The sequence below is a fragment of the Anabrus simplex genome, chromosome 7 (genome assembly GCF_040414725.1).
Source record: "Anabrus simplex isolate iqAnaSimp1 chromosome 7, ASM4041472v1, whole genome shotgun sequence".
NCBI classification, from domain to species: Eukaryota; Metazoa; Arthropoda; class Insecta; order Orthoptera; family Tettigoniidae; genus Anabrus; species Anabrus simplex.
The window spans coordinates 30829247-30855651 of record NC_090271.1 but is presented as its reverse complement, the minus strand read 5'-3'; the positions used below and the strand labels follow the sequence as shown (position 1 = coordinate 30855651).

Below are 26405 nucleotides of genomic sequence, written 5' to 3'. Positions count from 1 at the left end.
TCTCTGCCACCTGAGAGAGTAAAACGGAACGTCGAAAATGGCATGCAGGCAGCCTATATGGTGTCAAATAAAATGTTCGTAGCGCGGTTGCTAAGGACCTATTATTATTATTATTATTATTATTATTATTATTATTATTATTATTATTATTATTATTATTATTATTATTATTATTATTATTATTATTATTATTATTATGCGTGAATGGTTCTTTTCGGAACACACGAAGCTTTATTTATCATTTCGTTTGCGGAGGATCCAGGATGCTTTCATCTGTTCACTAAAGATCCTCTTCCTTTCTTCCATCCACTTGGTACCTGCTCTTTTTGGTACTTCATTCTCTGGAGTAACTTCCCTCTTGTAAATTTTCTTTCCATATATATTTAGATTCAAAATTTCTTCAGGTTGAATTTATGCATTCTTCATGTCCGCTTTTGTTTGTTGTACCCAAGGAAAATTCTTCAGTTTATCAACTCTTTCAAGAATTTGGTGGGTTACTCTGGTTTCTGGAAGCCTCTTAACATTTCCATAAAATTTTAGCCTTCTTTTCCTGAGGTCTGAGGCAATATTAGATAATTTTTCTGTGGATTTCCGGGTTTGGAGGCAGTACCCTTCTCCCGTGTCTCTTGTCCTAAACTTTTCCTCATGATTTTTCGCTCTTCTTTTAGGATATTTTCCAGCTCGCACTTTCTATGAAGCGTTAGAGATTCTCCTGCATATAAAGCCTCAGGTTTGATTACAGTATTGTAATGTTTAATCTTAACGTGGAGAGACATTTTTTGTTGTAGAGTTCTCTTGTTCTCCCATAAGCTTTTCTGAGTTTTTAGACACGGTTGTTTTGGGCTATTTTCTCTTTTATTATTATTATTATTATTATTATTATTATTATTATTATTATTATTATTATTATTATTAAGGGTTCGAATGGGCCTACTTTGGACCACGTTTGTTCAACTGGTGGGCTTCGGTAATTGCCCAGTATTGGCGCATTTTCTGCTGGTGTAACTCCATTCTTTCATCTGTCCAGAGGGTTCCTTTCTTCCGGGGTTTTTCCTGAAGTTCATGGACTTCCTTCAGGGTATGCCGTACAGACCGTCTATCTTGAAGATCTGATATTCCCGGTTCAGTCTCTGTCAGCCAAATGGTACGGATCTTCTTGTTCTGTCAGAAGATGAACAGGCGACTGGTCAGTTTTTTGGAAGGCAGTGTTACTATATGGCCATAGAAGGCTACTCTCCTTTTCCTAGCACAATCAGAGAGCCTCTCCATGTGTTCGCAGAGCTCGGAATTGTGCCGTCTACGGAATTCATCTTCCTTTACCGGACCCAAGATCCTCCTGAGAATTCTCCTCTCTCTGAGTTTCAGTTTCTCCATTAGTCCTCTTCGGTTCAATTATACGCGCTCCATGGCACACAGAGCTTCTGGTCTTATGACTGACGTGTAGTGCTTCAGCTTCAGATTGTGTGATAGGCATTTTTTGTTATAAGTCACAATGATAATAGAAGTTTGCCAAGTATATAGAGTGTGATCGAATTGGAACTGAAGCTCCAAATGTCTTGGCGGATATTGTACCCTGCATTTTACACAGAAACCTCATTGGAATTTTTTATCATAATCGTATCCATAAATTTATTAGTATATTAAATAACAGGTCAAAATTATGATATTATGGTGCCTACGAGCATCCGGTAGTAGCTACACGGACGTTAGACATTATTATTATTATTATTATTATTATTATTATTATTATTATTATTATTATTATTATTATTATTATTATTATCTTTGAATTGCTTATGGATTTTATAAGACGTGAGACTGTCGAAATGGTTCCTTGAAGATAGGCTTTTACAGACACAGATCTCTAGCATTAATGCACTCCTACTAACTGCGCCGGGAATCGATCCTACAGCCGTGAGCTTCGATGACGAACTCATAAGCAACTACGGCACGCAGCCTTTTAAGAAAAATTTCTTCTCCGATTAAGTAGGGAGTGTCACAGTACATATATCTCTTCTTTACCGTCCTTAGGGATCCGACTTAGCTATGCGCCGTGCGTGCTCGACAAGTGACAGCTGTCCACAGGTCTTGCCCCATAAAACCCCATACATCATGAGACTCGACGCCAGGTGCAGCGCTCTCGCACCTGAATGAGCTATGAGGTCGTCAGATAGATGGCCCGTGCGTGTGCTAGCTCTCCTTCAGGAGCTTACAGGACGGAGATACGAGAATTTCTAGGGAAAGCATAGGCTAGTGCTTGTACACAAGGAAACAATTAAGTACAGTAGACAGACAGTGATTTGTTCGTGCTCTTTTAGAAAGAAGTGTTATACACAATCTGTGCGAAAATCACACTGAAGTGATATGACAGAGAAAGGTGACTAATAAAAAAATAAGTCAGGGAAGGTTGCAGTCCGTCCCTTCTCCCTTTCAGTGTTTATAGTAGAATAAGTGGTAAAGGAAATGGCAGGGGAAACTTGTAAAAGGGTTCTCAGTTTAAGACGAGGAAAGCAAAATTATGAGCTTCACTAACGTTATTGTTATTCTATCTGAGCACACAGAGGATCTGGAGAAAATGTTGAATGGTGTAGGCAGAGTCTTGGAGAAGGAGGACAAGATGAAAGTAAATTAAACAAAATGTAATTAAATGGAGTTGAAATAAAACAGGTGATGCAGGAAATATCAGATTACGGGAATAAGTCTGAAAGTATGTAAAATGTAAACTAGCACAAGCAAGGAATGTATCCTTTTGTTCACATCAAACACAGATATGGATATGCTATTCTTTTTTTGCTAGTTGCTTTACGTCGCACCGACACAGATAGGTCTTATGGCGACGATGAAACAGGAAAGGGCTAGGAGTGGGAAGGGAGCGGCCGTGGCCTTAATTAAGGTACAGCCCCAGCATTTGTCTGGTGTGAAAATGGGAAACGACGGAAAACCATTTTCAGGACTGCCGACAGTGGGGTTCGAACCTACTATCTCCCGACTACTGGATACTGGCCACACTTAAGCGACTGCAGATATCGAGCTCGGTGATATGGATATGACAACTACAGTATTTTTATAATATTTGTCTTGGACTACCACGAGGTTGCTTCCATTTTTTTCAAATTACATATTAAATCTGCACTATAATAATAATAATAATAATAATAATAATAATAATAATAATAATAATAATAATAATAATAATAATATGGCCTCAGCTACCGTGTGCAGAGATTTCAATTTGACGCCATCTGGCTGTCTGATCGTCAATTTCGACGTTCCGTTATACTCTAGGCCTACTAGGTGGCAGACCGAGTAAACCGAAACTCTCTGGGGCGTCTATGGCTGAGATTTTAATTAATTTTATCGAGTAAACACGAAATGGGTCACCAGAGATGTTTTACATCCCGACATCGTACGACATGGAGTGTCTCCCTTCAAAAATCCGACTACCTCTGCCGCTATCTTGGTATCCGGAGGCGGACACTCTACCACTGATCCATAGAGGCAGCTAAATCTGCACTATAAAGTGTATCTTTATTGAATGAGAATGCTAACAATTTTGTCGCCATTACACTCACATAATATTTAAAAAAATGACTTGTTTGAATAGAGTCCTTTACTCTCCGTAACCTCGGCCTTTGGTGGGATAGAGTGGTCAGCTCTACGCCCGGCCACTTTTGCCTCCAGGAATTATCCTGGTACTGGTTGAAGTTTGAGTGAGCCACAAGGCAGGCCATGTGCACCTCTGGAAGTAGAAATCTCGTTTCTTAACCTTTTTTTGACTTTCCTGACGGTGAATCGAATGCACATCCTTCCGGACGAACCGCGCACATCTTTACCGCGAGGCTGCCCCTAGCCGCTGCATCAGAGCAACAGCGGCGTTATTACGTTTATACTCGTATACTTGTTTGTCCTTTCGTATATTTATGCAGGTTTCAGGTAGCCTATAGTTATAAAGATGTCTTCAACAATGTCATTCAGCGCTTCATTTGCAGCGTATTCCCAAGATCTTTATATTTTGGTTCACGAATGCACACGTAGAACCACACTGCTAAATGTAACAACAGCGCCTTTGACAGCAGGCACGTGACAGAGACAGACATTACCCCGCTCGGTATGCAAAATACATCTGATTGCTCCAGTACCTGTTCACGGACACCCGACGCTGATGTCGGCTTGCCTTTCATGTTAGACGCAAGCAGTTTGGGTCCCGTAGCTATCAGCTTGCGATCGGGAGATAGTGGGCAGCCCTGAAGATGGTTTTTCGTAGTTTTCCATTTTTATACGAGGCAAATGCTTGGGCTTTACCTTAAGGCCACGGTTGCTTCCTTCCCACTTCTAGCCCTGTTCGTGTTCCATCGTCGCCGTAAGACCTATATGTGTCGGCGCGACGTAAAGCACCTTGAAAAAAAATCCAAACCGATATCAAACAGGCAGGAGTTACACCAGCAGATGTACAAAACCGGGTAATCTTCAGATCACAAATTCACAAATGGTACGTTGATCAAGAGGAAAGACCAAAGAAGAAAAATTAATCACCCTGGTCTGAAGACAGAAATGAAGCCCACTGTTAGAGAATGATAGAAATATGGGCACACAGGAAGACAAAAGCCCGCCTATAAGTACATTGCGTTGTTCTAGTGGCCTTATTCGCTAATATAATAATAACAATAATAATAATAATAATAATAATAATAATAATCATCATCATCATCATCTTGAAGAGAAATATATTCGCCTGTAACCTCATCGCACAAAAGCTCATTTCCTAAGTATACTGTAACAACATTAATTTTTGTGCAATTTCCAATGTGGTTAGGTTATAAACGGAGCCGCAATGATGATCAGATCGGCCGCCGGATCTGAATAAACATAAAATTGAAAGCGTGGGAAATCGCACAGCAGTAAATGTTTAAACTGCTGAACAGTCTCGTAACATCCATACCTGGAGTTAAACTAAATAAATAGCGTCATGCATTAGAAATGTGAACAAATGGCGGCCTCGCGCATTGCCCAGTGCATGAGGATAGAGTTCATTCTCTTTTGTTAACACATTCCATGGACACAGGCAGTTACCACTGAGTACACAGGTGAAGATAATTTGCTACATTTCATACCGAGAAGCAAATGGCATAGATGAGAAAAACTGTTCCTTGTTGTTATATGAAAATACCTAGCGACATCTTCAAGTTGCCATAGCGGCTTACAAGGGAACTGTTTTACGTTGGAGCAGAAACTTGGTAAGATGACCATCATGATATCAGAAGATCACCGCACCTGCTGTTGTTACATGGTCGTCCACAGTATGATCAAATGTGTGATTCTCAACAGGAATTCGCCGGTTTCCTCGTTTGTACTCATAAAATATTATATTACTGTAACAGCATCCACGTATATATATGTGTGTTGATGGCCAAGATTTCGTACGAAAAACTTCGTATTGAATAGAGAATGTAACAATAAAGTCGGCCAGACTTCCAGGACACGTTCCTCACACGTGGAAGAAGAAAATATGTTATGTGGACATGAGTTCGGAAACGCTTTATTTTCATGTTAGAACTCATTTTCTACAACTGTACACGGGAAGTGCACAGGAACAGAACGTACCAACATACTCTAGAAACTCTTTCTTATATTGATGAAAGTGTGTAATGAACTAGTATAACTTGGAAACAATTCTCTACACCCATGGGTAAATACTGAAAATATCGAGCTCGATTAGTAGGTATTATTATTATTATTATTATTATTATTATTATTATTATTATTATTATTATTGTTGTTGTCTATGTAGTTATGTTCGACAGGTTGTCAGTACGGACTTTATTTGGCATAAATCGTAGTCGTATAATTTATTATTTGTGTATTGTATGATCTGTGTTGTGTAACAAAACATGTGAGGTTATGCCACGATACGTGTGCTGTATGTATATTAATACGACTTTACTTAATGTAATAATACGTAATTAATAGTATATAGTTTATTATCACCTGTAAATATGATGTATAAATCGGATGTAATGTTGTGCACTCGAGTTTTACAGAATGTTCTACTCATTTGTACACAGGTTATTGGAGACTCATTTTTGTGTCATACTTTTCTAGAAGCCTGCCAGGCAAGGTATATAAAGGACCGTCTTCGGAGTTGAGCGGGGTTGTTAGTGAGGAGTCGTTAGTCGAATTCAGTGTGTTAAATCGTGTCGTGATTTTGTTGTGTTGGTAGATGGTTGACATGCTAATGTATTAGTCTAGTGTTTTGTTCAAAATGGTGGTTCATTAATGTGTGTGTATATAATTTGTAAATAGAACAGTGTATACAATTGACAGCCTCTCGTGTATGGGTCTTTGTGAATACGATAATATGAAATGTTAAATGTCCTCCGTTAGGATTGAAACATGCATCAACCCACCGTCGCACTGAATCCCGAATGCACTGGTGTATCTCTGGAGTACTGCAGCCTTCCACAACACGGCCAAGGACTCTCTGCATCCTGTGCCGTGGTTTGATACACATATGCTTTCAAATGTCCCTACAAATAGAAGTCTAATGCGTTTAGGTCCGAAGACCGTGGAGGCCAGGAAAGCGTTTCGGTACCCTTGTCCATATAATGGTAGTAAAATATGTTTGTCAAGCGTGAGATTCCATTCATTTTGTTAAAATATCATTCTCTGTATAAGGTGTTTTACATAACTTAAAAATAAAAGGACTGCAAGCCGTAGAGGCCCGGGTTCAATTCCCGGCTCTGTCACGAAATTCGAAAAGTGGTATGACGACTGGTTCAGTGTGGGGAGATCAACTGTGTACAGGGGGGAGTCCGATTCCTACCTCAGCCACCCTCGAAGTAATTTTCTGTAGTTTCCCACTTCTTCTCCAGGCACGCCACGGCTGCTTCCTTCCCTCTCACTTGCCTATTCCTTCCAATCTTCCCATCCCCCACAGGCCCCTGTTGAGCATAGCACGTGAGGCCACCTGGGCGAGGTAATGGTCGTCCTCCCCAGGTATATCCCCGACCAAATGTCTCACGCTCCAGGACACTGCACTTGAGGCGGTCACTGACTCCGGAGGAAAGACCAACCCTGGAGGGTAAACGGATTAAATAATAATAAAATAATAAAATAGAACGACCAGAACATTGTACGAGTACGTCTTCGTCTGCTAGCTGCTCCGAGCTGCCCAGCTAATTTTCAACAGTTAATTATAATTCTACCACTGATTTTACGGTAAAATTATTCTTCTTATCCTTCTTCTTCCTCTTCATCCAAGCGTTTGTACCGCTGGTGCAGGATCCGCTTTTTGGATCTTGGGACGCCATTTTACTCGATGTCAAATGTCCTTTGACCACCGCAACATACACATCTTCACGACATGTAATTGGTGCTCTACTTCCTTGGTTCCTGTTTAACACTTCCTTCCAAACCGGACTACTGGGCGAACTACAGTGCGGTATATTTTTGATTTTATGCCTGTCGGCATCCGCCTGCACAAAGCACAACAGTGACTTCCCACCAGCATTCACCCTCGCCCTCGCATCCTCACTGTCAGAGTATCACCGTGCAGACGAAACCCAGTGTCCGGAGATACTCGCCATTGACTCGGATGTCACTGTCACTTTGGCATGCCACTAAGTATTCTGTCATTATGATGACAAGTCGTAGACCAAATCTGCTAATTCTGTTATTTCTGGCTTGGACCCGATGCTGCAGATAATCCAATATAATGATTGTTATAATTAAATTGAGTATATGTTAATTAAACTTTCATCCATATTTCATAGAAATCTGTCTGGCCCTACCCAAATAACTCCCTTGTTAGAAGCCTGGAGTGGCATCATTCACTTTCATCTTTCTTATTGAACGTCCCTTTCTCTCTTCCAACCTGAGGATATTAGATTTACTAGGTCTAACGAGTCTTTCATTTTCATGATTTTTTCTTTTTTTGCAAGTTGCTTTACGTCACGCCGACACAGATATGTCTTATTGCGACGATGGACCATGAAATGGTTAGGAGTGGAAGTAATCGGCCGTGGCCTTAATAAGGTACAGCCCCAGAATTTGCCTGGTGTGAAAGTAGGAAACCACGGAAAATCATCTTCAGGTCTGCCGACAGTGGAGTTTGAACCCACTGTCTCCCGAATACTAGATACTGGTCGCACTTAAGCGACTACAGCTATCGAGCTCGGTCATGGCTTATTTACTGGTGTTATTTGGATATTCAATCCATAAACTGGTTAGATGAAATCCTCCATGCCACTCTATCCTATGCTAAACATTTCATTCTTACTTAACTACTACATTCACTCTAAAATGTTTGTCATATTATGCCTTGGTTATTCCTACTGCTACCTCAAAAATGAGCAAGTTTTGGGTGTCTCAAGATATGCCCTAACAATGAAATGAAATGGCGTGTGGCTTTTAGTGCCAGAAGTGTCCGAGGACAAGTTCGGCTCGCCAAATGCAGGTCTTCCGATTTGACTCCCGTAGGCGACCTGCGTGTCGTGATGAAGATGAAATGATGATGAAGACGACACATACACCCTGTCCCCGTGTCAGCAAAATTAACCAATTTCGGTTAAAATTCCCGACACTGCCGTGAATCGAGCCCGGGATCCGTGTGACCAAAGGCCAGCACGCCATGCAGCCGGACGCCCTAACAATGTATCTCATCTTCTCGTCAAATTTCTCCACATCGCACATATTTCACCTGCGCCATTCTTCTGTAACGCCATATTTCAAATATTGTATTCTTTCTGCTCTAGTTACTGTCCATTCTTCACTTCCATACAATGAGACGCTCCACACACTAGCCTTAAAAGCATCGTTACAGTACTCATATCTATGATTTAAGCGGATATTATTTTTCTTGAGCTAGTCTACATTTTCTTTCCTGCCTACTTATAGCATGTTTAGTAATTCTGATAACAAAGTAACAGTAGTCCTCCTATGGCCCTTAAAATACTGCCCACCACCATCTTCGACGGCAGCAATGTTGTGAACTGAAGATGTTAACTTTTCTGATCAAAATATTTTGCTCACACCTTTTTCTGACCTCTCGTCTACAACACAAGATCCGTCTCCTATCTTACCATACTTATAAATCCGACCGCACTTTACAACTGCTCTTTCATGATCACAGCGTCTGAGTCGTGGAATTCTCTCCCTGCGAACATTACGGTCGTTGCTCCTTATTTGGCGTTTAAATGGCTTGCTATGAACACTAGTTTTTTTTTTTTTTTTGCTAGTTGCTTTACGTCGCACCGACACAGACAGGTCTTATGGCGACGATGGGATAGGGAAGGCCTAGGAATTGGAAGGAAGCAGCCGTGGCCTTAATTAATGTACAGCCCCAGCATTTGCCTGGTGTGCCTGATATGTCTTATGGCGACGATGGGATAGGAAAGGTCTAGGATGTGGAAGGAAGCGGCCGTGGCCTTAATTAAGGTACAGCCCCGGCATTTGCCTGGTGTGAAAATAGGAAACCATGGAACACCATCTTCAGGGCTGCCGACAGTGAGGCTCGAATCCACTATCTCAGAATTACTGGATACTGGCCGCACTTAAGCGACTGCAGCTATCGAGATCGGTAGGTCAAGAAATTAAAGGAACTTTTATTTTAAACTGGCGTATCTCGTCACTGAAGATGAATCTGAAAATAAGACACCAAGCTGGCTATTCAGCAATTCGAATCATAGCGACAAATGAGCTTTAACAAACTTACTGAAACGAGCATTCTTTGGCTGCTTCTAAAACTCCTAGGGATAGTGACAGTGGTAAGCAGTCAGAAAGATAAATTCCTAAATTATAGATGATGATGATGATAATAAATAATAATAATAATAATAATAATAATAATAATAATAATAATAATAATAATAATAATAATAATAATAATAATTTCTTTCTTAATCCTTTTATCCTCCAGGGTTGGTTTTCCCTCGGACTCAGCGTGGGATCCCACCTCTACCGCCTCAAGGACAGATGCCTCAGCTATTGTGAGAGAAAATAAATCTTAGCTAACAAATGGTAAAAGGTATTCACATCCCTGTATTGCCTCACATTTTCTTGCTATTTATTTTAGAGACAGGTCGTATGACAGCGATATAGGCTCACATGAAGCCGTATGATATACAAATGGGAGATAAAATGCGACATTGCGGACAGTGTTGATTTTTAATGCAACCCGTACTACACTCGTATTTTACCCTCACATACTTCATAGGCGTCATTAAATATTTTATATTCTTACTGAAGATCCTGAGCACCACTCAATGTATGCCATGAAATATAATAGCTAATAGTCTACCTTCTTCTACTGTCGTTCTATTTGGTGGGCCATGGGTTCGATTCGCAGTCGAACCGAGGATTTCTTTTTTTTGCTATTGGCTTTACGTCGGGGAGTTGGAAGGAAGCGGCCGTGGCCTTAATTAAGGTACAGCCCCAGCATTTAATTGGTGTGAAAATAGGAAACCATTTTCAGGGCTGCCGATAGTGGGATTCGAACCCACTATCTCCCGGATGCAAGGTCACAGCCGCGCGTGCTCCTAACGGCACGACCAATTCGCTCGGTCGAGGATTTTCTGGCACTGGGCCTAGGTGTTTGCGTTCGTCTTAATACACGTATTTTCGTCTAAGCACAAACACTACCACAGAAACATGCAATAGAGAATATAATCCTTCTCAACGGTTTGTGTCAGGAATGGCATCCGGCTGTAAACCTAGGCCAAATTATGTCAAGTGCCGACACCAATACATTGAGAAATAATAATGATAATATCTTTTCCTTCTTGTTTTTATTTTTCTTCTGCTGTTTCTGATTTCTTGGAATTGGCACTACATTTGGATCAAGTGCAGTTTTATAGCCAGATGCCCCTCCTTACACTACCGTTACGTAGAGGGATTTCCTGTTGCGTGTCTTTTCGCTCGTTGGTAGTGCCATGTTCTCTAATTAAGCAAGAATATGTATACTAAGATGAACAAGAAATGTAGCCCCCGAATAGATGCGGCTAAACTACTATGCCCGCCCGGGAATTGAACCGTGGGACCTTTGAACTGTAAGCCACTATGCTGACCATTCATCCCAGAAGCTGGACGAATAATAAATGAATACATTACATAATAAGATATAAATTAAAGTTAAAAATAAAACGCTCACCAGGTTTTGTTAGATACTTGAGCTTCAATGCTAGTAAAAAATTCACCGGGCGAGTTGGCCGTGCGGTTAGGAGCGTGCAGCTGTGAGATCGCATCCGGGATATAGTGGGTTCGAACCCCACTGTCGGCAGCCCTGAAGATGGTTTTCCGTGGTTTCCCATTTTCACACCAGGCAAATGCTGGGGCTGTACCTTAATTAAGAACACAGCCGCTTCCTTCCCACTCCTAGGCCTTTCCTGTCCCATCGTCGCCATAAGACCTATCTGTGTCGGTGCGACGTAAAACAAATAGCAAAAAAGTAAAAATTTCATGGAGAAGTCATTTAGCCCCACGTAGTAGAGAAGTAGAGGGAGACCAAGAAGACTATGGTCAGGTGTAGGGGACAACGTGCATCCGGCGGCCCCGGGTTCGATTCCCGGCCGGATCAGGGGTCTTTAATTGTAAATGATTAATATCCCTGGCCTGGGGACTGGGTGTTTGTGTCGTCCTTAATGTTCCTTTCCTCACATTCAACACTTTACACTTCCTCCATTTCAAACAGGTTCACAACATATGGATATGGTGCAAAGTAGGGGCAAAAGATCTTCTTAGATCGACACCCCGAAAAAATAGCATTAAAAAACGGTCAGACTCAGTTTGTAATGATTAGAAGTGTGGAACTAAATCAAGTCACTGAGCTAGTTATAACTAGAGGATTGTGGGAGTATTTATGTTTGATATACTCCGTACTCATTAAATTTCATAATACCTATAACTTGTTTGAATAACTGGAAACAGGCTGATTGGTGACTATAACTTCTAAATCTTGTCCACGGCACATGACACAGTACATCATTCCCCTCCCAATATTTATAACGTACAATAGTTTTTCTTGAGTATGCACGTTCGATATTAAGAGTTTAGAGAACACCTCATTACCGTCTCACTCGGAATGGCAAAGCTCTGGATACTTTCAACATCAAATTAGCTGACTGAACACTTTTTGAATGGGCCCCATTTGACTGATCACTTTACGATTAGCTCGTTAGTTCTAAATTAGAAATATGCTTCATGAAATGCGGCGGGTATTTAATATAACGTTCAAAAAACGGTATGCAAATATTTAAATTTAATGGTGGCATTCATCATGCTGTTAGAGGCACAAGATTCTTTCCTATGATGCTGCGTGGCTCAGGGGTAAGCAAATTAACTTCCCGTTCAATTGGTACAAGTTCGATTCTCGCCTTCCCCATGGATGAGTTAAATCCTCAATTAGCAGCATATGGTCACACCAACACAGACACCACGACGGCACAATTCATGAGAAAGAAAGTAGAAGGATCCAAACACAAGCGATTGTTGACTACAATGCCCTCATCCCCTTCAAGTTCAACAATAGTATTCCACTGTGTATTTTCCCGCCACCGATTCTTTTCCCATATCCTGGTGGGAAATAGAATTACTAGTAGTACGATATAACATAACAATATCATTCTACAATGCCTGTGCTGGCGAGATGTAATGTTTACAGTGCACTATGTCTTCAGGTATGGGTTATATCAAATTTGTTACTTTTATTGATCTGTCTCAGTCTCATCTTGGCTTTGACAATATGAAAGTGACTGAGGTATGAGTGATGTTAGTAATACCATGGCTTATGCAGCCAGTCCCTGTTATGAATGGTGTGAAAATATCGCTCATAGGGTCGGTTGGTGCATGCATTTCAGTGGGCTTGGCAGACTGATATGTAATAGCAGAGGCTGGCTCGGTGAGGAAAGCAACGGGAAACTACCTCACTCCTCATTTCCCTAGTACGCCTCTTCAGCGACGCTTAGGCTATTTATGACAGCTGTTGGCAGGGCTGCAGAGGATCAAACCAGCCTTCGGGCTGAATACCCAACATACATACATCATTCTACAAGGATGATTCAAAAAATACGTTTCCCTATTGTTTTGTAGGTGAAAACATCAAGTTAAAGAACAATGTAATCGAAGTATATACAGAATATAAACAAGACTGAACTAATCTCATCTAAAAACAAAGTTTATTAAATTAATTTTAGTAATATTTAGAAACATGATATTTAATAATTAAATATATTCTATTTATAATATAGTAATTTAGGGATATCTCGACACGCTAAGCAAAAACCTGTAATTTTGATCATGTTTTATTTGTAAAACATTTCAATTATTTCCCTGGTGATTTTGTACACAGTTAGTTTATGTTTTCTATTATTTATGGCAAAAAATAACATTTCATAACATGTTAAATTATCAAATAAATAAAGGATGCAATAATGTACACTTCTCCCGAACTTAGGGAGAACCTGACACTAGGTAGGACCTCCGAATAGTTACACAACTATTGTACACAGTGGGTACATAATATAAACTGTTCATCGTTTCCGTTTTCCACACATATCTCGTGGAACCATTTCCTGCATTCCCCACTACATTGGACACATGCCTCATTACGGTCGTCATCACATACTGCGCAGTAATTCTCAGAGCATAGAAGACTGCTTGAGAAACTAGCTTCCCCTTTGCGCACGCCGAATTCTCGTTGTTGTCCTTCGATTTGAAGGATTCTTTTCATTTTCACGTTTCCTATTCTTTAAATTTTCCCGATAATCCTGTGAAGTCACCGTGGCGGATGGGTAGGAGAGAAGCAACACATCTCTATTCATGAAGCTGATGCCTTATCAAGCACATTCGGATCTTTGCAGTGCGTTTTGTGTCCGTCGATTATCAACCGAATCCTGCCCCGAGGTTTGTAACGGTTTAGGTGATCAAGGAATAATAAAAATACCTCAGTGGTCATATACACTGATTCTGACATTTTAACAACTGATCCACTGGGCAGTCCTTTTGAGTGCCTTACCCCTTCCATTACAACAAAGGGTGGGATAGCATATCCAATAGCATTACCACACACCATTACGGTTACCGTAGATCCCTTTTCTGCCGTGGTGCTGTGAAACACGTGTTTCTTTCCTTTTTCACTGATAATCTTCCCTGCCTTAAATATGAGCTGAACACCAGTTTCATTGGAATTGAAAATATTACCAGGCTCTTGAAAAACCTAGTCATATCCAACCATTGCATTTTGTTTTTTAAACATGCTTCTTAACACCATTTCTCTGAGTGAACCTAAAAGCCAGTTCTTGTAAGTCGGTCACTGTTCACCCCTACCCCGAGATGAAAAATATGGTTGACTAAATGGTCATACATAGCTTTGTCAATTGTTGCTCCTTTTTCCAGTTTTCTATTGATAGATATACCAGATAATATTCTGGATCTGAGCGTATTCCTTGGAATACTGAAATACTTCGCAGCTGTTGCTTAAGTTCTTTCACGTCCTTAATAGCAAGAGCCATATCTTCTGCATTCCATCGTCCAAGCAGACCTTTGTACACATACTTCCGTGGCATCCTCCACCTATAGCCATTTGGATGCAAAACTATTAATGCGAAACTTCTACTTTATAATCAGTCTCCAACCTTCGTAATTCGAGTTTAACTTAACAATACAAACATTGTTATAAAAATATCACATTACAAAAATATTATAAATATCCTACTACACTACATTGTCATCATTTATTGCTCATACTAAACTGTAGTATTAACGCACCATTAAACCCTGTCCCCAAAAATGTATCCCGGTTTAGAGATCTCCCCAAGTTTCATTGGCAGGCAAAAGGTCGCAACACTAACCAAGCTGAAGGTTTGGCGATTTGGAAATGACATGACGGCTTCTCCGAAACTTGCTTAGTGCGCCTAACCTAAAACATTATCTTACAAGTATCGCATATCTACCTATTTCGATACACAACCTACTCATCACATTATAGCAAGTTACTTTTAAATCATACATCACTTACTTACTCACCTTCAGTTATTCATATGCCTTGTATTTATAGTAATAATCTTCAGCTAACAGGATGACCATGAGCACAAAACCATACGGCTCCAGTAAATGTAGTTGCAAGTTTGACCTGTGCAATACTGTGATTACCAGAGGCGCTAAGCTTAAAAGTGTCGAGTTCTCCCTCGTGTCGGGATCTCCCTAAGTTACCTTATTCTATAAATTGTATAACAATGTTTTATAATATGTTTTGTGCATAATAGGAAGGTTCATAGCCTTATCCCCACAGTATAAGAAAGGCAATAAACTAAACTAAACTAAACTTGTTAAAGTATATTACGTTTTGCTGAACGAAACACATAACTGAAACTTAATCAACATTGGATGGAGTATAGTACAGACTTGCTAGGTACTTACAGAGGACTTCTAGGGTTATGCTCTCTTTCAGCGGCTTTTCTTCTTTGGACAACATCACTGCGTTGATTCCTTCGCAGCGCAGTGTGCGTCCATTCTCGTACAGACTGGCAGTGAATCGTAGTTCTGAGCGGGTTGTGAAGGTACCATCAGGCTGAAACAGGGAAAGCAAAGACTTGGCTTACTTAAGAGTTCACTGATTTCTTACACACGATGTCTAATTGCTCTGACTGAGACAGACAATCCCGTACATTAAACTAAACCTCATAAGCAAAGTTTTGTCGTGAATATCAATTTTCATTATAACCGATTATGCCTTTCAGTAAATGAAATGAAATGGCGTATGGCTTTTAGTGCCGGAAGTGTCCGAGGACATGTTCGGCTCGCCAGATGCAGGTCTTTCGATTTGGAAACCGTGGGCGACCTGCGCGTCGTGATGAGCATGAAATGATGATGAAGACGACACATACACCTAGCCCCCGTATCAGCGAAATTAACCAATTAGGTTAAAATGCCAGACTCTGCCGGGAATCGAACCCGAGACCCCTGTGACCAAAGGCCAGCACGCTAACCATTTAGCCATGGAGGTGGGAATGCCTTTCAGTGCTGAGTCTTTAAACATACGTGAATAAATTATCTCCACATCCTATTCGCAGCTAGTACCGTGATATCTTGTAATTCCATGTCTCTTACCTCAAATTCATTTTAAAAACTCTGGACCGGGCGAGTTGACCGTACTTATTTATTATCCTCTCCACTGTCATGTTGCTTTCCTCTACCTCATGCGTAACGTATATTCGCATAGTTTAGTTGGCCTGGAAACAGAGATATTTGAGGAAAATTTTGATTGTACATAAACACTATTGGACATGAAAAGCTACAAGACTGGAAGCATGTGGCCCAATGATGTAAAAAAGGACTTAGCTCCCTCTGTGATTTCTGATACTGATGTCTCAGACCACCATAATTTTTGTAAATTGGTAAATTCGTTGTCTCTTCTACCAGAAGTTGTTAAATTTCGCAAACCTCTTTCACAGGAAAGAAAGGAAAAACTAATAGCAGGACTCATGTGCTATTGGGAACGAAAGCAGTCTAGTGGACTCATATCATTAATAAACCATTGAACAATGAAAAATAACGAACTCACTTCCCTCTTACTACAAAATTGATCGTAGCTGTGAACTCCACTATCTTTTCTGTGTCTTTTTTTTTTTTTGCTAGGGGCTTTACGTCGCGCTGACACAGATAGGTCTTATGGCGACGATGGGATAGGAAAGGCCTAGGAGTTTGAAGGAAGCGGCCGTGGCCTTAATTAAGGTACAGCCCCAGCATTTTCCTGGTGTGAAAATGGGAAACCACGGAAAACCATTTTCAGGGCTGCCGACAGTGGGATTCGAACCTACTATCTCCCGGATGCAAGCTCACAGCCGCGCGCCTCTACGCGCACGGCCAACTCGCCCGGTTTTCTATGTATTAATTCGATTGTTTGGATATCTCGCAGTTGCTTCAGCTCACCTTCTGTCTAACGGGGATGATGTACTCTTATGAATACAGTTCCAACCCCTCCTCTTCACAGTCACATATCACTGCTCACGATGTCATTTTCATGTGCAATATGTTGGGTCCTCCTCCCAGGTTAGCGACCACCAAATTGGAGAAAAGCGGAGCAAAATGAAATATTTATAAACGTTAATTCACGTAACTCATTGGAAATGTGTTAACTAAACGTCATCGGGCGACAATACCCCCATTCATGAATTTCGTGTTTATAACAAACATGTGTCTTCTTGTGCACATTCCAGAATCGCCTGGGCACAAGACTCTGCATGAGTGTACGCTCTGTATCCCTCAACAGACTCCTTTTCTATAATATATCATGTTCGTTTGACAATGAAACAAATTGAGGGAGCTGTTGACAGGCGGTGCCAAAGATTTCCCCACGGAACAAAGAGCTGCACTGCCTCTCAACGTGTTACGGATTAACTAGTTAATTGTGTATACCGTTCAAGGCAAAGTATGCAATATCGTGTTTTGAAAATGCATCACAGTTTCTCTCATAAAGCATCAGTTGTTGTAGTGCAATTCACTATATGTCATGGATTTGACGACTAAAATTTAGTTAGATTGTAAAATTCAAGATTTTGTAGCTCAACAACAAATGATATTTAACCCTTTCCATCCCATGCCCTAGTTAACTCGGATGTCAGCATGTCTCGCGCTGTCCCAAACACGAGTTAACTCGGATTTCAAGCAATGTTCCCTTCTCTACTACCGAGTTCATCTGACGCTGCAGTTTTGCTGTTCATCACATGCTCTGTACAGATGACGGATGATTCATGAATCACCTTAACGTATTTTGCCAGTAATTATGTGCCTTGAGTTTTCTTCTTTATTATTATTATTTAATTGAGTTGTGACAACATTTGGTCTTCCTCCATGTACAATCAATACTCACAGCACACATACGAAAATATGAATTGTCAACGCAAAGTACTCATAAGAAAAAAAAAACCAAATCGTCCACATTCATCAAATACATAAAACCACACCTTATCTCTCTTCCGAAAGGAGAAGGGGAAAACAAACCAAACACTGGCAACAATGCGATGAGCACAAAGTCAAATTCTTATATCCGCCGTTCTTAAAATGTCCATCACAGCATTGAGACGTGAAATTGTTTTCATCTTGCAACACCAATGCAGGACTTGTCGGGAAAGGCACTTGTAGATGACATACAGTAGTGCAGATAGAATACGGCTTCGAAAAGCATCGTAAAAGGCATACTGACATCGACAACGCGAAACTCCTATGCGATGTGGATGTGAATAAGTTTTTCTTTCGCAGCTGTCGTCTGAGGTGGGTGTGCAGAAGTGTAATGAACGCATGAATGAAGATTATATTTTAGAAACGTTATGGAATGACGACGAGCATGACTTTTATGAGTATAGTGAATATAAGGAGCAGTGAAACAAGCTCTAGACATTTATCACGCCATTGTCAAATTATGGTAAAAGACCCAAGAGAAAACTCTTGCTGATGTTGATTATTCATGACTGATCAGTAGCTGTGTAAATATAAGTTTCCTCTAGGCCATTTTCCAAACATCCAGAAAAATCTGGCATGGAATATGGCTGAAAAGAACTTGGGAGTGAAAAGGTTAAGCAACACACACTCATAACCATTGAGGAGAATGTGAACAGATTTCTCTCCCTCTTCTCTCTCTCTCTCTCTCTCTCTCTCTCTCTCTCTCTCTCTCTCTCTCTCGTTAAGGGTGTAATGGCGTCCTGCTGAATTGTCTCCAGAAGTCTCTGGCTTACATGTTCCCGGTTCTCTCCAGTTAGGCTCTTGAGTTGATCCATCCATCTCAATCAGCCAGTGACTTTGCCTCCAGTTCCGTGCGTCTTCTTACAACGTGATCTGAGTTCCTCAGCTATTTCTCACTGATAAATGTCGACATAATTATTTGTCTCTAAGCTGCTTCAGGATCGACTCCTTGGTTCGGTGTGTCGTCCAAGGTATTCGCAATATTCTTCTGTAGCATGGTATTTCCAAGTTGATCCTGCGGCAGTCTGGCTTCATTATGATCTAAGGTTTTGTTATCTGGGTGGCAATGGGGGGAGATGAGTGTTTCGTGCTTACAGTTATGGCGGTGTATTTTCATAATGCCAGAAAGCTTTGCTGTTGAACAGTTTGACATCACGACCCCCCTGCAGAGTGACAGCAGATCCAAGGTACTCAAAGAGGTTGATCACCTCTTAGTTGTTCGGCTCTATGGCAAAATGGTTAGCGCGCTGGCCCTTGGTCACACGGTTCCCGGGTTCGATTCCCGGCAAGGTCGGGAATTGTAACCGTAATTGGTTAATTCCGCTTGTACGGCGGCTGGGTGTATGAGTCGTCTTCATCACGACGCGGAGGTCACCTACGGGGGTCAAATCAAAAGACCTGCATCTGGCGAGCCGAACTTGTCCTCGGACACTCCCGGAACTAAAAGCCGTACGCCATTTCATTTTTACCTCTTAGTTAGCAACCTTCGCGATGTCAGACAGGTTGTTGTTAGGGTGATCAACAATAATAACATTGGTTTTTATGGTGCTTATTTGAAGACCACGTATTCTGCTATATTCGTCTATACTCTGCATGGTAGTCTCTAGCTTGTGTTGGTCTTAATCATTTGTCTGCCCCTATTACAAAGCCGCCGTTCTAGTTCTCAAGTACCTCCCTCGTGATGTGCCCACTGTAGAAGTTGAACAGGAGAGGTGAAAGAATGCATTCCTGTTTCACACCAGCTGTAGTAGGAAGACGTCTGAGAGGATGTTATTGACTACAACCGTTGCTATGTTCGGAGAACGCAGTTTCAGAATCATGTGCACCAAGTGTCTCAATGTCCCAATTTCGATGGCAATGCTCAGTATTTTCGACTATTTCACTTTAAAAACCGCAGTATTTTGACCTGCAAAGATGTACATCCCCCATCCCCATTAATGCTAAAGCAGAACAACAATTCAAAATTCTACTTGAAGTTGTAATATTTGCACTTCCGTGTGTTACTATTTCTTTGCGTATGCAGTATTTTTCATCTGGGTCCTGGCACTGGCCGTAGTGAAATGTAGCTTCCACTGAAATCTCAGTCGCATTCATGACTGTGACAATATGGAAGTTGCTGTGTAATTCCATTTAGAGCACGACCGCTGTGTCAGGATGTTTTAAAAGGTGCAACCGTGCTGCATATCACTGTCTGGACCAGTGAGGAAAGCAATGGCAAACAATCTCACATCTTATCCAGTATTCCTCAATATAGCGCCGCCATTGGCCTTTGGGTTTCGTCACGACTGCATAATCTTCGGTGGTGCTGTTTGAGGATTCAAGCAGTTTCCGGTTGATGACTTGACGGACAGACATACTTATGGCTAAACACCGGTCGTCATCAGGTGAAAATCTGGTTTCGATAACATGAAAATCAATTACAATCCATTCAATACATCCATGAATTCTCCACAGAAGAATCTTGTGGCCAATGACACCAGGCATTGCTATACACTAAACTGTATGGTGTTGTTTAATTTAAAAGTAAGGAATGTGTGCGGAAATGTATGTGCCGGTCTAGTGTTTGCATCGATGTGTGTTTCAGAATTAGTAGTTGTGATTTACGAAGAAGTTAGAATTTCAGGAGTTGTCTAGAAATAGAATAGGAAACTTGTATATGACCACAATTATCTTAAAATCAAAAACGTAAGAGAATACTGCTACCTGTCTGTTTGTAGAAATATCAAATTGAAGGCATGTTGTATTCACAAAATATAACACTAATTATTATTTTTCCTGACATTTTACCAGTTATTCGGGGACGGCGCTTCGTGTCGATTTATCCCAGATTTTCGACGGATGCCTTTCCTGACGCCAACCTTTCGTGGAGGGATGTGTTCACTATTGCAAGCCTCTGTCGTAATTGGTAGGTAAATGACGAGGTGTGTATTTTACCGAACACTAACAGGCCAGGGGAATTAACCAGACTCAATTATAATTCCTATTCACAACGAGAATTGAATACGGGACCTTCAGTATCGAAGGCCAAGGAGTTGAAGTACGTAGACTAGATTCATTTATTTATTTAGCGTTTGATGCAATGGAGAATAAAAAGACAATAATACAGATCCATAAGTACATCAACGAAAATAGTCTCGCAGAACTGAAAGATTAGATTCGAACATCTAAACTTTTGATCCGATCCGCCGCTTCAGGAGTAGCTGAGTTCAGGTCCTCCAGATTTCCAGGGAAAGCACGGAGGGGACAATCCAACACTATGTGTTCCATTGTTCGTGGAATGATACTACAGTCGCAGTAAGGGCTATTTGTCCAACCCCACTTACAAAGACTACAGATATTTTTTACGTCCTACTAACTACTTTTACAGGTCATAGAGACCGTGAGCAACCGGAAATTTTGTCCGGTAGTAATAGTGTTTTTACGCGCCAGTAAATCTACCGACACGAAACAGGCGTATTAGAGGACTTTCAAATATTACTGGATTGAACTGGGGTGTAATCCGATGCTAGTTTCAGTTTTTGTCTAGTAAGCAGTCCTGTCAGACTAGGAGGAACATGAATTGAAACTGCTGAGATAGATGGAGAGACGCTCCAGACAGTGAATAAGATGTACTGTATCTAGAGATGGCAATTTGGATTCAGAGATAATTCTCAGCCTGTAGCTTGGTTAATCTGGGGTTCTCTGTGACAAAATAATAAGTTACCAAGTGCGCTGTTAAACCTGAAACGATATACAGAGCAGAGCTATGGCTAACAATGAAGTCGGGAAATCAGAAGCTGGAGACGGTTAAAACGCGCTGCTTGAGTGGTGTTTCAAGGAACTTCACAAGGGCCAGGTTTGGAGTGACTGAAATAAGAAAAACAGAAGTCCAAGTGAGAAAATTGCACTGGTATGGTCATTTTATGTGTGGGAATAATAATTATGTGGAAATAAGTGTACCTGGTCTCGAGGGGGAGGGTGGAGGAGTCAGAGGAAGACCGAGAAGAAGAAGATGGATGGACTGCGTGCGTCAAGATCTGAGGGACGAGCAGTTAATAGTGAACGACGTTTGGGATAGAGGCAAATATTTAGGACGGAGGAAAATGGAAGCATCCGCAATCGACAGATAACGATGTCTGATACAGGGGCATATGGAAGCGCCCGCAGTCAACAGAGAACGATGTTTGAGACAGAGGAAAATGGAAGCATCCGCAATCGACAGATAACGATGTCTGATACAGGGGCATTGGAAGCATCGGCAGTTAACAGAGAACGATATTTGAGATGGAGGCAAATGGGAGCATCCCCTGTCAACAGAGACTATATTTAATTCGGAGGCAAATGAGAGCATGGGCAGTTAACAGAGAACGATGTTTGAGACGGAGGCAAATGGAAGCAATCACAGTCAAAGGCAAATGAAATCGATTTGCTAGAAATGTCGACGCCGATTGGTAGGAAAAGGATGCAGAAGAAAAAGAGAAAGAAATAGAAGAAGAGAAAGCAATCCTGGCTGAAAGTGAATTGCAGTATACAGCGTATTATTATACAACATTAGCTTTTCTCTTGACACGCGATATCACGTGATCTGAAAGTGAACGTCCGAGAAGCTGTGGTACATAAATACACATTGGTATTTCCACACGCACTCACTAAAACATTTATGCGTATAGCATTGAAACAAACGTATTACCAGGAATGGTCTGTTCTGTTCTGTTCTTGCCTACCAAGCGACCGCGGCTCAGCCCGAAGGCCTGCAGATTACGAGGTGTCGTGTGGTCTGCACGACGAATTCTCTTGGCTTTCTAGACCGGGGCCGCTATCTCACTGTCATATAGCTCCTCAAATGTAATCACGTAGGATGAGTGTACCTCGAACCAGCGTTCAGATCCAGGTAAAAATCCTTGACCTGGCCGGGAATCGAACCCGGGGCCTCCGGGTAAGAGGCACGCCCTATACCCCTTTACCACGGGTCCGGCACCAAGAATGGTGGTGGTGATTATTATTTTAATCAGTCCCTTACCAGCTGGCATGGAATCCGGTAAGTCCTGAAATGTCGTTAATACGAAATAATACTGTAGTCACCACGTCACGTGACTGCTTCACTCTCAAGAAGTCTATGATAGGGTTCATTTTCTAGCTGACTACAGCGTGCATCGGGGATGTTCAACACTCAGCACCCTTTGAGAAGTCCCCGTGGGCTACAGCGAGATGGAATATTTGAGGATGTTTAGAACAACTTTCCTTTCAAATTAGACCGTGCAGATTTTATGTGAATACGAGAGGCACTTAAGTCCACAAGAAATAGAGAGTCAGTATGTGTGTAACACGTAGAGGGCAGACGAGGACATACTATAAAGCCCCGTACAATTTAAATTCACATGGAAATATGAATTATTATTATTATTATTATTATTATTATTATTATTATTATTATTATTATTATTATTATTATTATTATTATTATTATTATTATTATTTATTATTATTTTAATTTAGAGAAGGTCCAAGGTTGCTTTCCTTTGTAAAGAGAAAGAATCTAACAAATGGGCTTGAGAGAGCCTATTTAAAACGTAACTTTACTGTGGAGGGCGCCGTCGACGGCTCAAATGTGAGGGACAGACCCAGACTGGAATACACCGACCAGATCATCAGGGACTTGGGCTTTTCCTCATACCTGGGGCTGAAGAGGGAGGCTAACGAGAAGGAAGAGAAGTGGAGAACAGCGACAGCCGTTGAAGACCAATCCTAGGATTGATTACTACAGAAGAAGAAAAGTTTCACCTCGCTGTTCGATGGCAGTGTAATAGAGAGTTTGATACTGGTAGGCAGGTCACCTGATTACCACCATATCAGGGGATCTGCAGCCGCGTACATGAGACCAAACATGATGATGATTATTATTATTATTATTATTATATTATTATTATTATTAATATTATTATTATCATTATAAAGTAACATAATTCAGAATATGGTGATAATTGTTTTAAGAGACAGGCAACCGTTCCCTCATCAGAAGACGCAATGCGTGAAGGAAGGGCCGTGAGGGCGTGAAAATGAATGGCTCCGTAGAAATTGAAAATTTAAAAGCGTTGGGGTCGGAAGAGATCAAGACTTGACCAAAAGAGGTAGGATAGGAAATAAGAAAGTGAGGAGGCTAGTAAGCGCATGGACGAGAGAACTCATGGTCGCCAAACCACGCGTTCCAAGAGGGGTTATATCTCAGATACTGGGTTCTGTCCACTCAAAATCGAGTCCCACACCGCGATGATTTCTTGATTCCTGACATACTAGACCGCTACAGCTATCTCCCCAGTCGTAGCACCTATGAATTAAAAATACGCACATTAGTACAAACTCATCACTCATACTAACTCACCCACCACAAAACGGTACGCTGAGTGCGACTTCGTAACCCCTTTGCCAACAACAAACAAAAGCATAACGACTTTCTGCTGGTCTCGTGATTTACTATTTCTCAATTTTGCTTTATATAAGATGCGAACACCAGCCCATGAAACTTTCATCGCCCTGCACAGTTCACATGTCAAGTCACCGAGGAGATGTTGAAACCGCTCTATTGCACCATTCATGTACAAAAATAATAAGTCTTTCTATCAAATCGCTTCAATGTTTAGAGAGCAATTTCCTAGTAAGTCGCAAGGTCTGCCATGCCTGTGCATTGTTCCTTGGTAATTAATTTCACCTCAACGCAGTCGGTAACTGACGGATGTACTCCTCACTACATTTGTTCAGTAATCCAAATATTAGACAAAGGCTTGTATTTTCCCATTAGGAGTACTGTATGCTGCCGAGAGAATATAATAAAAATTCTCCGTGAAGTAATTTGTATCAGACAGAGCTGAGAACCCTACACACGCTATTCATTATCAACCATTTCTATTCCTGTGTTGTATGCCACGCACTCTCCCACGTTCACGCACGTACAACGCTGTGCGTGCCGCACAACTTGCTAAATCTACACCTGTCTTACTTTGTAGAAACTTCCTTCCAACAAACTTCTTGCCATTACTTGAGCTACATATGAGCTATTACGCTATTTCCATAAGGAGGTAGAGGGTTACTCACGTCCTGATCCTCCATCTACAATGGGGCCCTTCCTCTTCCGTTTGACTTAATAATAATAATAATAATAATAATAATAATAATAATAATAATAATAATAATAATAATAATAATAATAATAATAATAATAATAATATATTAAACATCTTTACTCTTCAACTGCGTCCTTGAAACAATGATACAAGAATGGCGGAAAGAGAAACTGGTCCTCAAAATTCACCAACCAATCACTTTAGGCAGAGGAAGACTAGCCTATCATTTGCGGACCAGCAAGCGATATTAACCTGAGACATTTCAACAGCCAAAAATCAGATTTAACTGCTGAAAGAAATTGCGGAATAAGTCGGCCTTCAGATATCTTTTGAAAAGACAGAATACATGACCTGCAACAAACAAGCACCAAAATTCACGGAGACAAAACATGACAGAATTAAAAGAGTATCACAATTTAAGTATCTTGGTGAAACAGTTCAGGAAAATGGACTCGAAACAAAAGCCAATGAAATTACATACCAAAAGATGGAAACTGCTTACCAACTTACCCAAAATATCCATAACAAAAATGTATAAGCACATAAAACTAAGACATTTCAATACAGTCATTAAACCTGAATATTTTTATGGATCAGGGACGCTAATTTTGAACAGAAAAGCAGGCTTTGAAAACACTGCGAAAAAGGAACGCAAAATAACAAGAAAAATTCTAGGTAAACTCACCGACGCACAATACTAGCCTAGAGGCAGACAGGAAATCAAACAGAACACAAATATTCAAAATGACACTAGAAAACGCAGTCTAAGATTCTATGGAGATATTAAAAGATTGCATCCAGACAGACTTACAAAACAAATTGTCGAATTCTATGAAAACAGGAGTAAAGCTAAAACAGACACAATGAAATGGATTGGCGAAATCAAAAATGATTTGCAACACGCAGGATTAACACCAGCAGATATACAAAACGGGGTAATCTTCAGATCCGAAATTCACGAATGGCATGTTGACCTGGTCTGAAGACAGAAAGGAAGCCCACAGTAAGAGAATGAAAGAAATGTGGGCACACAGGAAGGCAAATGCACGCCACTAAGTACTTTGCGCAATGGGCTCATTCACATAATAATAACAATAACAATAACAATATCTATGGTCTCAGTTACCCTACGCACATATTTAGACTTGACACCATTTAGATTGCCTGTCTGTCAATTTTGACGTTCCTTTTTGCCATACCAGACATCAGAGATGTCTGTTTGTCGGATAAACACCAAATGTGTCAACAGAGGAGATCTTCTGCTTGCCCAACAGTATGACATGGAGTGCAGAATGGAAAATAAAAAATCTGATGATCTCTGCTAGGTTTGAACCCGAAATCTTGGGATCCGGAGACCGA

The 26405-nt window shown here is 40.9% G+C and overlaps 1 protein-coding gene across 2 annotated transcripts in view; it reads right to left on the bottom strand.

Moving 5' to 3' along the window:
• nrm (neuromusculin) overlaps nt 1-26405 on the bottom strand; it is a 1172097-nt gene that overhangs the window by 242168 nt on the left and 903524 nt on the right. For both annotated transcript variants that reach the window (XM_068228563.1, XM_067151064.2), the window contains exon 6: nt 15409-15559. In XM_068228563.1, coding sequence (XP_068084664.1) covers nt 15409-15559 — 151 coding nt within the window. The remainder of the gene's footprint in view (nt 1-15408; nt 15560-26405) is intronic.